A 13,669-nucleotide genomic window follows, 5' to 3' on the forward strand; every position below is an offset into this window, starting at 1 on the left:
TTTTGTGTGCTTGCCCATGCGTGCTTTTGCATGTGGTTCAAGCACCATAATTGCATATCTGAGTACCCATGTGAACAAACAACTGCAACCATTGTAAGCAATCCTGCACAATTGCTGGCCGGACTATATCTGAGCTATAAAACTCACTAATTCAGGGCAATTTTGAGACCACTGACATAGCAAAGAGCAGCAGTAAAGAACCATTTTCTCTATGTAAAATGAATCAGACAGACAGATGTTGCTGGGAGATTGGAGCATGTTCATCTGGTGGGCACCCACAGGAGTGCTCCTCCCTGCCTCCACCTACTGCAGGGGCAACTCAGCTTTTTACTAATACTCTTGTGCCCCAAACCCTCCAGCATTCATTCCAAAGATGATTAATTACATTACTGCTTCTATTTTTGTTTTTCTCTTGCAAAATGAAGGAATTAAAGCAAGTGTCTTTACAAGCTGGTGGCTATGTAGGGAGATGGACTGCATGACTTAACAGCCCCTTCCATCTTCAGCTTCCATGATTCTGTGAAAGTCAAATTGTTTTTACTGTGAAAAAGCTGCAGGAGAAGGACACTTTTTTGCATGGCTGTGTCATGCTTTATGACCACATACCACTTCATCTATGGCTACATGTCCAGCTGGCAGAACCAGCCACTGGGATATTTACCCTGACATGCAAACAGCCATCTCTGAGCCCAGCGTGGCCGTGGCTCTGCTGCTACAATTGGCTGCTCAGCTAAGTCCGTAGTCAGCTCCCCTTGCAAACACAGATGTATGCTTTGCTGAATTTTGTTTTATCTTGTAGACAACAAAGAATCTACAGGATTCCAGAGGAGCAAAGCCCGGGCACCATTGTTGCCAATATAACAGCTAAAGATCCTGATGATGAAGACTCTCCCAGCAGACTTTTCTACAGCATCCAGTCTTCTGAGAGATATTTCTCCATAAATCCATGTAAGACAAACAAAAATGTGCCTTCTGACACCCAAAAAAAGAGAGTGGCTACTTTGGAGAAAATGTTTTTGCCTTAGGTTTAAATTGACTGACTTTATTTTGTGGCTACGCCTAGCAATAGGAAATGCTCAGTACATTATTAGGGTCAAATTCTTTGGTCAGCTGACCAAGATTCAGAAACGTATCTTGAAGAAAGTAGACCAAAGGTGACTTCTTGACAAGTATTGACTTATGGCTGGAGAGTGATGGTCTCTTGGGTGGAAGCAGGATTAGCTGCCTTCTTTTTAATCTCTGAGGACTGCACTGACCCTTCTGGGGCTCTTGAAACAGCTGCACGTAGTTAGACCATAATGTCTTCTCTCCCGCCCAAAACCTGCTCTGGCATTGAGGTACACAGCAAATCTGCACCTCAGCTTCATTGCTCAATTCATGACTTTCCTCAGGCAAGGCGATCCAAAAGAGTCCTCTTTCTCATGCTGGTCCAAGATAGGACTTGTGCTTTCTGGGGTTCACACACCAGTGTCCTGAGGATTTTGCTCCAGGGCTGGCATTCAGTGACTGCTTTGCTCCTCATTTGCTATTGCGTTAGAACTGCTTATCTCAGCTGTAAGAGATGCCACACAACACAGTGCTGTGGGGGGTCAGGATGATCCTTAAATGCTTTGGATTCCCTATGCCCTTTGGACAGGTGTTGCCACTCTCCCCCTCAATTACACTCCAAGAGGGAGAGGATATATAGACATTCCCTTACCTCCTTTGTTCTCTGGGAATAGTATTGTGCTGTGCCATAAAAACCTTCTCTTTTTGAACAGAGGCTAACAGAAGTGAAAAAAAATAATTAAGTGAATGGCTGACCGGAGCAATTGACACAATCTGTCACAGCTAAGAGCAGCTCTGTTGATGTGCGAGTAGATTTAGAGCTGCTGAAGGATGCTTGAACGATTGCAGTAGAAAGCGAAGCGGCCTTACTAGCCAGAGAGCAAGGGCAGCACAGGCATTAGCAGCTTATTGTCCTTGATGCTGTGGGAGTGCACTCAACTCTGACTTGCACTAGCTCTTTGAGAACATAAGGGAAATCTAACCGCTTTCCAAGCCCTCTGCTGAGGCCACCTATGGTGTATTTTTGAGCAATGGGTATCTATCTATTCATTGAAGTCTTACACAGAACTTTCAGAGCCGTTTTGTATAATTTAAAAGAAAAAAACTAAACTAGCCATGATTGGCACAATACTTTTTATTCTGCTACCTGTCTGCTGTGCTACCCTGTTCCCTTGCATGTACACAACGAGTGTTTGTTAATTCCCTCCATGGTGAGCATCTAACTTCTGGCTGCTTTCTGCCCAGCGACTGGAGTGCTGCAGGTGACTGGGAGAATCGACCGAGATGCCCAACCACTGCAGCTCCATCCTAACATTTCAGTGATACTCCGGGTGGAGGACTGGGGCGGTCATGCCAGCGAAATGGAGATCACAATCATTATTGAGGACATCAATGACAACCCACCAGAATGCAATCCTTCTACCTTCAGGTACTGAGGCTCTTCATTGCCTTAGGACTGCCTTGTTGCCCCAGACCAGCGTGCAGTCTAGAGCACATCAGTTAGGGTCCCCAGACCTACAGCTAGAGGTTGAAATGGATGTTTATCTTTAAGCCTCGAAAGGTTAGTGTTCACTGTAAGTGTCATAGGGCACGAAATTCAATTTCCTGACATGTTCAAACTGGAAATTTGGGCTAAAAATATCTGTGTATAGTCAGATACTTTATTTATCTTTCCTTCAGATACCTAAGCCCTATGTTTATACAGTTACCATAGAGCTGCCATGTGTTATAGAGTTGCTTTTCCCATACAAATTACCCATACAGATCTAGGCTCCTCCTTTCTTACTTTATGCTAAACTGTGGGGAATCATTCACCGGGGAAAGCTTGCCAGTCAGTTCTGAGGTGACCTGCATGGTTTTTGTCTAACGCAATCTGTAAGGTCTTCAGAACGCAGATCATCTCCTGTTAAAAGTGTCCTCTGTGCATAGTAGCTTAGTCATGGACTTTGCTATGGCTATGAATGCTCTGAGACCTTTGTGATGATCAGGTAGTTTATATTTGCAGATGAGAACATAAAATTAACTCAATTTTACAGATGAAGTGTGTCATAGAAAGACTGAAGTTAAAATTGTCCATCTGAAGTGTGTGTTTTGATGTGCCTGGGCTCTGATCTTTCAGGGTACACCACGTTGCATATTGCAGTTCTTCAGGTACACTTCTGGGAGTTTGATGGTCCTGCAGATAAAAATACAGCATCTCAGGCCAAGAACCTATGCAATGAGAAATTCCCAGTTAGTGGGTATCTGTTTGAATTACTTGCTTACTATCTAATAGAAATGTCTTGCATTTAAACCACATTCTTATATGTACTGGCAGGAAGAGAATCCAGTTCTTCAGAGCTCTGCTTAGTTACAACATCCATGACTATCACAACAGTCTTTTGTTATCTAGTGAGCTTAAATTTTGATCTGAAGGACGCAAAAATCTTCAGGGGGAAAAATGCGATCAAATAAAGAACTAGTTTTATCGGCATTGCACAAGGGAACAAGTTGTAGAACAGTTGGTTCTTCATTTTTTGTATTTAATTCTCTCGATTGAAAAAAAAAATTTTACGTCCTCTGCCCACAATTCCATCATGTGTATCAGAGAGACCCTCACTATCAACAGCAGGGTCAGAAATCCCAGTGTCACAAACAGCAGAATGGTCCAACTATTAGTTAAGGAGAAAAGAACGAGCTTCTCATCAGGAGAACATTACAACATACTGAAGAAATGAGTGTTTTAGAAATGTTTTAAAATGCTAATTATTAATTGAACTAATCTTGAACATTAAGATCTTGTGACAGCCTCTGAAGTTTAGCTGAGTTCCAGGTTTATGGTTTGGATCTGTCTAAATGTGTATGTTCCGCCCATTGTCCACCCCAGCATATGGATCACATTCTGGTTTGCTTCATCAGCTGTCCCCTATTTAGGTCTAGGATTTCACTTAGAAAATAAATGAAAGTCAATGTTTTGGCATGTAATATATGACAAGTTCAAGAGGAGAAATATAAGTGCTCTGATGGGATATGTGTTTGTTTTAAACAGGAAAGAGGCAAATGAAAATATGACTGCTGGGACATTTCTTCTTGATCTTAGAAATTACTGTAAAGATATTGATGTTGATCCAGCAAACAATCAATTTAGTTTCACTGGATTATCTGGTCTTGGAAGCAATAACTTCGCTCTGGAGTCCACTGTGTCTGGAAGACTTGTGGTCAGTCGTTTGAGGCTTTATGTTAGATTGTCTCATTTCAGAAGTCAACTTATGAAATATTATAAGTTCTTTGAATTCATTGTCTGTAGAAGACAAAAAGAGTTACTGTAATTCATGTCACAGTGGGTATGATATGGAGAATGACTGTTTTGACTGGATGTGAACTACCCTTTGATAGGATGCTTTCTATGGATTCTACAGAATTTGGTGAACAGAGAACTGTTTTCTCCAGTTTTAAATAAATGTGTTAGATATGATTGAAAAAAAAAATCCTTTTCTAGGGAGTGTGAAGCATCGACTTTGATATGGATAAACAAAGAAATTTGATGACATTTCATACTCATTTTTTCATGACAGACTGTGGAAGATCCTTGCTATTCACCATGAAGAATTGAAATACTTGAGAAATCCCACACTCAGTAACTACTTCCCAGCTTCATTGGTCAGAATTGTAAAACCACTTTAAGTGGTAAATTTTCACAGAAGTGTGGTGGGATTTGCACTTGTGTGATTTTTCCATGTCAAAATATGGGTTCCTTATGCTGATAGCTGCAGGCATATTTGCATTGGCCAGAACCCCCACCAGTTGCTGGACACGTGCAATGGTGGTTGCTTTAAAAAGAACTGTGGATAACTAGAGAAAAAAGGAAACATAACAAAAATAGATGTTCTGTCTAAAAGACAGGAGTGCTACAGGAGGAGTAAAATGATTTTGTATGGTGTACTTTAATTTTTGATCTGAGGTATAAATCTCAATAAGCACACCCTTAGCTGCTTCATCTGCCAACATTAAGAACATTTTCATTGCTGCACAGGAGGTGATTGTTGTCAGCCCTTTGTTCACCTTGTGCGTGTAATGTAACAGGCTATCTAAAGTGTCCTGTTCCTCCAGGAATTTCCCTGTAGACAGTCAACAGTGGATGCTTGTGCTTTTGTCCTGCTGCACCAAAGTTTATGAGACTCCTACAGAAAGCCAGAGAGTTCAGGAGATTAGGATTTAAGTCCGTGTGAGCCACCATTTAGTAACAACTTGGTTCCTGGATAAACACTTGTGGCTGAACCTGATACGTTTAATACATGTCTGGAGGTGTGAGCTCAATGAGTAACTATTTCTATTTAGCAATAGCAGATTCTTGTTGAGCCAAGAAAGGGCAAAGTAAATAGTCACCTCATTACATGAGCTTTGAATTAACCAGGTAAAAGGCCAAGACCTTATGATCCAAATGATAAAACTTTCTGCACTTAAGGGGAAGAAATTTTCTTGGCAGAAGGAAAGAGTTTTGAATTTCCAAGAGACACCAGAGCGTGAGCATGCAGAAAAAGCCTGGAATTCAATCCTGTAATTGATTAATAGCCTATACTACTCCTTCAGGACAATTCTGTGTGTCCAAGGGGGAGACCACACTTAGAGAACGCTGAAAAAAGTAACTGCAATCATTAGTATTGTGACTTTGTGTAAGGAAGTATAAATACAATTGTGTTTCTTTTTAATTTAGATGACTGAAAGTATTGATTTAGAAAACCCAGCTAATCTAGGAGTTGAAGTTTATTCTTTGACTGTCAGGGTGCAAGATACTGCCTGTCCTAACTACACAAGCAAGTATCCCTTTTACACTTCTTTTGGTATTTTCCTGTGCTGTAACAGCATGGAGAGAGGAATACCATATGTATTTTGAATATATGCATGAGAAAATTTCACAGCCATACTTAACTATGATTTAATCTTCTGTTATATTTCCAGATATCATCCACATTTACATCAGGATAAAGCCAGTGAATGAATTTTTTCCTGTCTTCAGTGATTTATCATATGAATTTAATGTTCCAGAAATCACTAAAGGTAAAGTAGCGCCCACATGACAGAAAGAATGTTGTCATGTTGGTAAGTACCTTTTTGCTCCAAATGCATTTTCATATATTTGAACGAGGAGAATGGCTCAAACTTCCAGTTCAACGAGGGTCTCACCATGCAACCACCTACTACCCTTAAATAGACAAAACTGGCAACAACTCCAATTGTACAGATGGAAACTGAGACACAGACAAATTCAGCGATTGCACAAGAAGTGTGTGACAGAGCCAGGAACTGAACTCAGATGTCTTGTTTTAGACTGTCTTTCTGCTCTTGCTAAATTAGCCTTTTGGAGGGACCACGACGGTGCAAAGAAACCACTATAGACTAACACAGATGAGTGAGGACTCCCTCGACCCAGGCGTGGTGCAGGATAGCCACCCCACTGTCCCCTTACATCCAAATGACCTCAGCTGCACTGGGTGCCCTGGAGATGGGGTGGGATGGGAGTGCTCAGGTGGGGAGACTTCGCTCAGTGAGATGGCAGCCAGAGCAGGTCCTCATGCCCAGAACCAGGGTCCCATTCCTGCAACAGCCCAGGACCAGCGGCCGCAAATGTGGCCTTAAAACGGAATTTGTTGAAACTCTTCACATGCTTGACTCCTACCTCAGCACCCTTCCTGTCCTCTGGTGAGTCCTGCATCTCATGAATTTGCAGAGCAGGGCCACAGCATCTTGTCTCCTTGGTAATCCTCATTTGCTGGGTGTGACTGCCAGCCGGCTCTGTGCTGTGCTGCTCAGTGTCCAGAGGAGTTGCCACGAGAATGGCATCTTTCCTAGCTTCAGCCACTCCATCATATGACCTGATGTATCAAACACAGGCCATCTGCCCCAAGACCTCACTTACTGGCTTTATTCTCTTGGCTGAGAAAAAATTGAGAGGTATGTTAGATACATGCTGGGTAAATCTTGACCCTCATTCTGAACTTCCTAGGGTCACAGGAAAATTGAAGGTGTAAGGGACTTCTGAAGGTCTCAAGTCCAACTTGTGATGAAAGCGATGCTGGTTTCAAAGGTAGATCAGGTTGCTCAGGGCCTCATCCTGTTGCATTTTGAAAATCTCCAAGGATGGAGACTCCACCACCTCTCCGAGACCTTGTTCCGGCTGAGCAAGCTTAATTCCAGATAATCGTACCTTGTACCCAGATGGAATTTTCTGTTTTGCGGCTTGTGTCTGTTCTCTGTTGTCCTTTCACTGTCCTCCTCTAAGAAGAGTGTGTCTTGGTCTTCTGTATTATTGCCCTTTAGGTAGTGGAGCGCAGCAATTAAATCTCCGCTTTGCCTTCCCTTCTCCAGCCCGAACAAACCCAGCCCCACCAGCCTCTCCTCTTGCATCCTCTGCTCAACCCTTCCCAGCCTTTCTCCAGTTTTTTAGCATCTCTCTTGTGCCTGGGCCCCCATACTGCTCACAGGTAGCTTTATGAGTGCTGAGCAGAGTGAATTGCTCACTTCCCACAGTGTGCTGGTAACACATGGTATGCAGTCTCCGTTCCCTCAAGGGTTCTCTGGTGGCTCATGTAGAACTTGCCCAGCAGGGCCTGGGGTCCATTCCTGCAGAGCCACTGCCTGCTCAGTCAGTCTCAGCCTGCACTGATGCATGAGCTTCTTCTGACCCAGGTGCAGGACTTAGCATTTGTCTGTGCTGAGCTCCATGAGTCCGGTTGGCCTGTAGCTCCAGCCTGATGGGCCGTTCTGAATAGCAGCCCTGTCCTCCAGCATGTCCAATACTGCCACAGGCTGCTGTTACTCACAAACCTGCCCCAATGGCCACATCACCAAGGAGGACATCCAACTGCATCACTGCATCTGAGTGGGACACGGTGAATCTCCCACGTCCCATGAAAATCCAGGAGATTTAGCAGCCAGATAATCTAGTACCTGCTTGAATTAATGAAATTATATATGGCTTGAAGCACAGGCAAAGGCAGCTGTGGCTATTGTCAGCAGACCTGTGGGCTCTATGGTGCTTCTGTGTCCATTTGCCTAAACCAGGAGGCAGGGGGTGGTGAGGAGGAAAAGGCATGCTTTAAGCAGCCTCGTCGTCCTACCCACAACCTCCTCTCCCTTCCCATGGGCAAAGGAACAAGCCCAGATTTTCAGCCCTCATCCTCAGCTCTCTGTTTTCTTCCTTCTGTGGTCAGGAAGATCCTGCCAAGGTCCACAGGTCTGCAAAAAAGCACTCTTGCCTGCTCTGTGGAGAAGCTGTCATCAGTCACTGCTGAGTATAGCAAAGCTGCGGCTGGTGTGGGGATGCATGGCCTGTGAGGGAGCTGGAGAGACTGGGGAGGCTGGGGCAGCGGGGCCGGGCTCCCAGGGGCTTCTGCCTGGCAGAGAAACCCTGTCAGCCGTGGCTCCCGCAGAGTCACACTGCCAGGAAAGCAAGGAAGGCTAAGGGCGGACGAGGAGGCACAGGACTGCCGCTAGGCAACCAGAGGACCCCCGCCTTCAGGTGTTCATACCAGCACCTTGCATTGCTCGGCAGCCTATGGTTCTTGCCCAACTTTTATTTCTATGGTGCATGGACGGAGCTTGGCTTTCTATGCTGTTTCCCAGTGGGCATGATAAGGTGAATTTTGGAGCATTTCCTATTCTGTGTGTGTCTCCTCATACCACTGACGTGTATCTTAGCAATATAACACTTGAAACCCATCTGTGACATGGATATGTGTGTAAAGCTCTGTGTGTCAGCCACAGAGCTTTGCTGGATACTGAGACTATCAAGAGAAATAATATTTTTCTGACTCAGACTGTCGTTTGTTTTGGGCTGAGTTGACATTCACAGGGTACTTGCTATTGCTGTACCAAACAGGAGCCAACAGTTTGCAGTAGGGCCAGAGTTCACAGGGTCAGGAAAGGAAAAAGCCAACCTTTCATTTACATCCTCTTTCTGTGTTACTCTGTGCATGTGGACTATTCATCCTGTGTATCCCCACGTCATGTGGATCCACTTAGCGTTGAATCAATGTCTGCAGAGAAGGGCGTGCACAGTCCCATCTCCGTTCTCACAGTTTACAGTACTGCCATTTGTAGTTTCCTTCATAAATGCTCAGCACGAAGGCAATTCAAACCACTTTTCAAACACCTCAGAAGGAACAGCAGCAATTGCTTTTCAAGCCTTGTTCCTCCAACCAAGCCAGTGCTCGGGATGCTGCATGGCAGGATTTTGTGCTTGTTGGTGCAGGGCTGGGGGTGGCCCTCACTGCCAGAGCACTTCTGTTGCGGTTCTCTACAGGCTCCTCATGTTTTGGTATTTATTGCTGCAGGCGAGCTCATGCACAGGGGAGCCATAGCACAGCATGGTGAATTGTATTTCCCACACCTTTGCTTTACTTTTTTGGGGTGAAAAATTCTAAAACAAACCTTTAGTTCAGTTTCATCAAGTTTTGGTTGGAACAAGTACTCTGTACTTCCTTTTCCTTTAAAATGTTAATGAAATATGGATCTTCTATCTCTCAGTTGGATCCAGCATTGGAAGAGTGAATGCCAGAGACAAGGACTGGCCACCCACTGTCATCACTTATTCCATTGTAGCTGGAGGAGGCACCAGGGATTACACAAATATTTTCTGGATCAGCCCAACCAAAGGAGATATGAAGATTTTAGCTAGATTAGACTATGAAACAACTCAGAAACACATTCTCACAGTACAGGCCTCAGACCAAGAGAAGACTGCAACAGCATCTGTGAGTAAATCCACTCCACTCCTCCCCCTTTATCTTTGTTTTTGTCTCTTCCTCCTGACAAGAACGGTAAGACACTGGGCAAAGCACTTTGGTCTGTAAAAGGCAAGTCTGCCCTTGCACAGAGCTGTATATCAGTCAGATGAAAGAGGTGGTGTTCATTTAGTCTTGCTTTGTTTCTTATAAAAAGGATTAAAGTAATATTTTTATATTTTTAACTCCGTGGGGTTTTTTTTCTCAGTCTTTTTTTCTTATTTTACGCAAGCAGTGAAATTGTTTTCTGTGCCCTAGACAATTTAAGATATTATTTACTGCTACATATGTACTGGAAAATAGAAAAAGGGAAGGGTCTTGAGGCCAGGTATCACAACCTAATTTTAGCCATGCTTAGTGCCAAATCCTTTTTGGACCTTGTGTAGTGCCCCTTGGCCCTCAAACATACTTTTGATTTTTTATGTGATGATTTTTCACTGCAAAATGCTCAAAGTAATGTAAGAATCGTGTTGCAGCCCGTCAGAGTTGTGTTTTCATGCTGTGGGACAGAGAGGATGTGCTGCATACCTTGGGGATGGGATGAGGGCTTGGGCATCCTCTTGGGGTAATCTCAGAGGGCCCACCCAGTACAGCTGTGCCCACATGGCCTACTGGGACACTTACACGTGCCTTCCCCTGACTGTGATCTAGTTTTGTCCCCAATGGTGCTATCTGGCATTAGCCAAGAGCATGCCAGGGACCATGATAACATTAAACAGTAGGGTTGTGCCCAAGTTTGCTGCCCAGACCTATTTTATTCAGAAAAAAAAATATAAGTGGTATGTCTACAAAGGTATTTTATAGTCACTTCTTTCAAAGAATCTCAGGGTCCTTCACATACAGACTCCTTTTTACTCCTTTTCACATCTTCTCCCTCATGACTACCTTACATTTGATTTTTGCACATCTGTTGGGAGGAATACAGGTACTAGGCCTGCTTTCTATTCCAGCCAAGCACCACCCATGGAGTTGCTAAGTACTTTATCTCTTTATCACCTGTAATATTCCAAGGTGATGATTAAGGAAAATTTAGCATCAAGAGCTTTTAATGATGACAAGTTTATCTGTTGCCTGTTAAAGACCCACAGACATTAGAGGAAAGAGCTTTGAGAATGGTAACCTTATTCTCTCAGCCAGCTACCCCCAGCTGACATTAAGCACATCTGGCACAACCTGGGGTGCTCCCAGCCATGCAGAAGGCCATTACCAGCATTTCTCTGTCACTTGGAAGAGTCAGTCTATGAGGAGTCTTCCTTCCTTCCTTCCATGGATCATGCTCTGAATTACTATTAAATATGCTAAGAAGTCTAACTAATGACTGTGAAGCAATTTTTGAAAAGAAGTTTAATGAATACCTGGTACTATTATTATTTCTCATTCTTACTATGACACACTTCAGGTAATTCAAATAGTCAAACACGACAGCTCAAAACCATTGCGGTTTTGGAAGATAGTTTGGGTTAAAGAACCTGTTCCCGAAAAAGTGCTGATCACAACAAGAAGTGAAGGTCAACTGATCACAGACATTTTCTGGTGGAAACTAGATTGGAAGGGAGGTTCTTTGTTTTTCAGCTGCTGTTGATCAAAACAGCAAAATGGGCAAAGTCAAACAGCTTGTGAAGTTAATAAAATTCTGGCTTCTAAATTCTTCAGCTGGCTATTATAAAATTCTTCAGCTTGCTATTGTTCTTTTCTTTCAGGTAACTGTCAATGTTTTGGAAGTGAATGATGAAGAACCAGTTTGTTCACCCAATTTCTATTCATTTCAAATCCCAGTCAGCTTAGCTGTTGGGACCAATATTAATGGCTTCAGGATTGAATGTCAAGATCGTGATTCTGATCCCAGGTCTTTCCGTTACTTTATTAATGAAGGTACTGAGCCATGGTGTGTGAGCTGGAAGCAGTGCAAAAATTCATGAATGCTGATGGTTTGCTCTGATTTGTAAATAAAAGTCTTGCACAGTTTATGTGCTACTTCTTATGGAGAGCTAGTTGCTATCCACAAGTTTTGCACATTATTACTTTGCTGCTTACCAAAAGAGATGTCTCTCCACAAGTTGGCTGCTAGTGCTACCACCTAGAACCGTTCTCTTGCAAGACTGGATTGCCTACCATGTTAATTAATTGGCAATTAATTGCATAATTGACAAGGATTTTGGAAGAATGAGCTGGAATGATATGCGGGGTTAAATTTCACTCCCAGTCATAGCTGAGTAAATCTGTTAGCTGTTACTCTGTATAACTCACCTTTAGATGCAAGTACGCTGTTCAAAACAACTAAGCAAATCTCCATGTCCTTGGTCCATGCTGTATGCGTTAAACCCCCATTTTAAGAACGTGTGTTTGGACCTAATAATCAACTGCATCCACTTGGAGAACTGCTGTGGTATGGGATGACATTCAGCTTCACAAAAAAGGGAAGGCACTCTCTTGGGGCAATTTCTTTTTTCGTTGCTGAGGTGACTGCTGAGAAGGAGAGAGCAGATTGTGCAGGTGCCAGAAAAAAGCTGTGAGCATCAAAAAAGAGAACCTCTGTCCTATTCTAGCCTCTTAATGCAGCAGAGGAGCTCTGCAGCAGTGGTATTTACACACGAGCTCATACGAAGGCTGCATTTGTATCAGTAAGTCAGGGCCTGGCCACAGATCCAGTGTTGGCCCACACTGCTGAAGCATTAAGTTTGGTTGCTGGCATGATTTTGGTCTATGCCAAGCACCACATTCCCAGGTCACTTCAATTTCTGGAGCTCTATGGGGCAACTAAACTGCAACAAGAGCAAAACTAAAGCACATCTGGTGCCTTTGCATGGCTCTGATCTCTCCTAGGTGTGGTCTGCTCAGAGCCTGAGAGCTGGAGCTCATCTACCTGCAGCCCAGGCCACTAGCAGATTTCCAGATACCCAGACAGAAAATGGAAGCCTGAGGGGCCAACTCTCCTTTCTGCCTCCACAGTGCAGACAGAGGCAATTAACATCCCCTGAGTCATTAGCTGTCTTCTAGGGGGGTGTGTTCAAAGGCCTCTGCCTCTGGGCACAGGGACACACCATGGAGAGGGGCTGCAGGGGCCTCTGGAGACACTGGTTGTGTCCATGTGGCTTAAAGTGGCCCAGTAGTGGAATGAGCCCTGCAACAGTGTAGGGTCCTCACCTCGGCTGGGTGCTGCTGGGTGCTCCCCAGGCTGTAAGAACAGGTCATTCGGTGACCTCTTGTGTGCCCTGTGACTCTGAAGTGTTTCCACAGCCTCCTCTCATCTGTGTCCCCACAGAGGGTCTTATTCCATATTTTAATGCTTTTATGACTATATTGTTTGATCTGATTTTGTATGATATCAGGAAGATCAAGGAGCTGTTCTTATCAATACTTCACTGCACAGGAGCGTAGTGATCCATAACAAGTTGTCAACAGAAACTGATCTTTTTGCTTGTTCCAACCATTTACTTAATGTGTTCCTTTTTTTTTGGACATTATTTTGGTTTTTTGCTACTGCTTGCAGGCAACGTGAACAATCATTTCATCTTTTCACCAAGTGCTGGCTCTAACACATCTCGGCTGATTCTTGCGTCAAGGTTTGACTATGAGAGCGGACTTGATACGAGCTGGATTTACAGACTGCATGTCTATATAACAGATGACAATTTACTATCTGCCAGGGACAAAACTACACACCTAATTAATACTGGAACGGTGACTTTAAGCATTAGAGTTATCCCAAACCCAACTACTGTCATTGCCACAACGGTAAGTTTATGTCCACTTCTGTGGTTCTTTCATGGGCTGCTCTCCATGGGAGTGAAGAAAAGAGGGTAGATGTATGCAAAAGAAAAACAAACACCTACAGTGGGTCTGGTCCTGGGAAGTGCTGA

At 43.8% G+C, this 13,669-nt stretch overlaps 1 protein-coding gene across 1 annotated transcript in view; it reads left to right on the forward strand.

The window, feature by feature from the left end:
• Window positions 1–13,669, forward strand: part of CDHR3 (cadherin related family member 3) — a 65,151-nt gene that overhangs the window by 41,662 nt on the left and 9,820 nt on the right. The window contains exons 8-15 of the mRNA XM_074571240.1: window positions 800–948; window positions 2,293–2,476; window positions 4,076–4,244; window positions 5,741–5,840; window positions 5,986–6,084; window positions 9,553–9,779; window positions 11,510–11,681; window positions 13,300–13,544. Coding sequence (XP_074427341.1) covers window positions 800–948; window positions 2,293–2,476; window positions 4,076–4,244; window positions 5,741–5,840; window positions 5,986–6,084; window positions 9,553–9,779; window positions 11,510–11,681; window positions 13,300–13,544 — 1,345 coding nt within the window. The remainder of the gene's footprint in view (window positions 1–799; window positions 949–2,292; window positions 2,477–4,075; window positions 4,245–5,740; window positions 5,841–5,985; window positions 6,085–9,552; window positions 9,780–11,509; window positions 11,682–13,299; window positions 13,545–13,669) is intronic.

The sequence above is a fragment of the Larus michahellis genome, chromosome 1, assembly GCF_964199755.1.
Source record: "Larus michahellis chromosome 1, bLarMic1.1, whole genome shotgun sequence".
NCBI classification, from domain to species: domain Eukaryota; kingdom Metazoa; phylum Chordata; class Aves; order Charadriiformes; family Laridae; genus Larus; species Larus michahellis.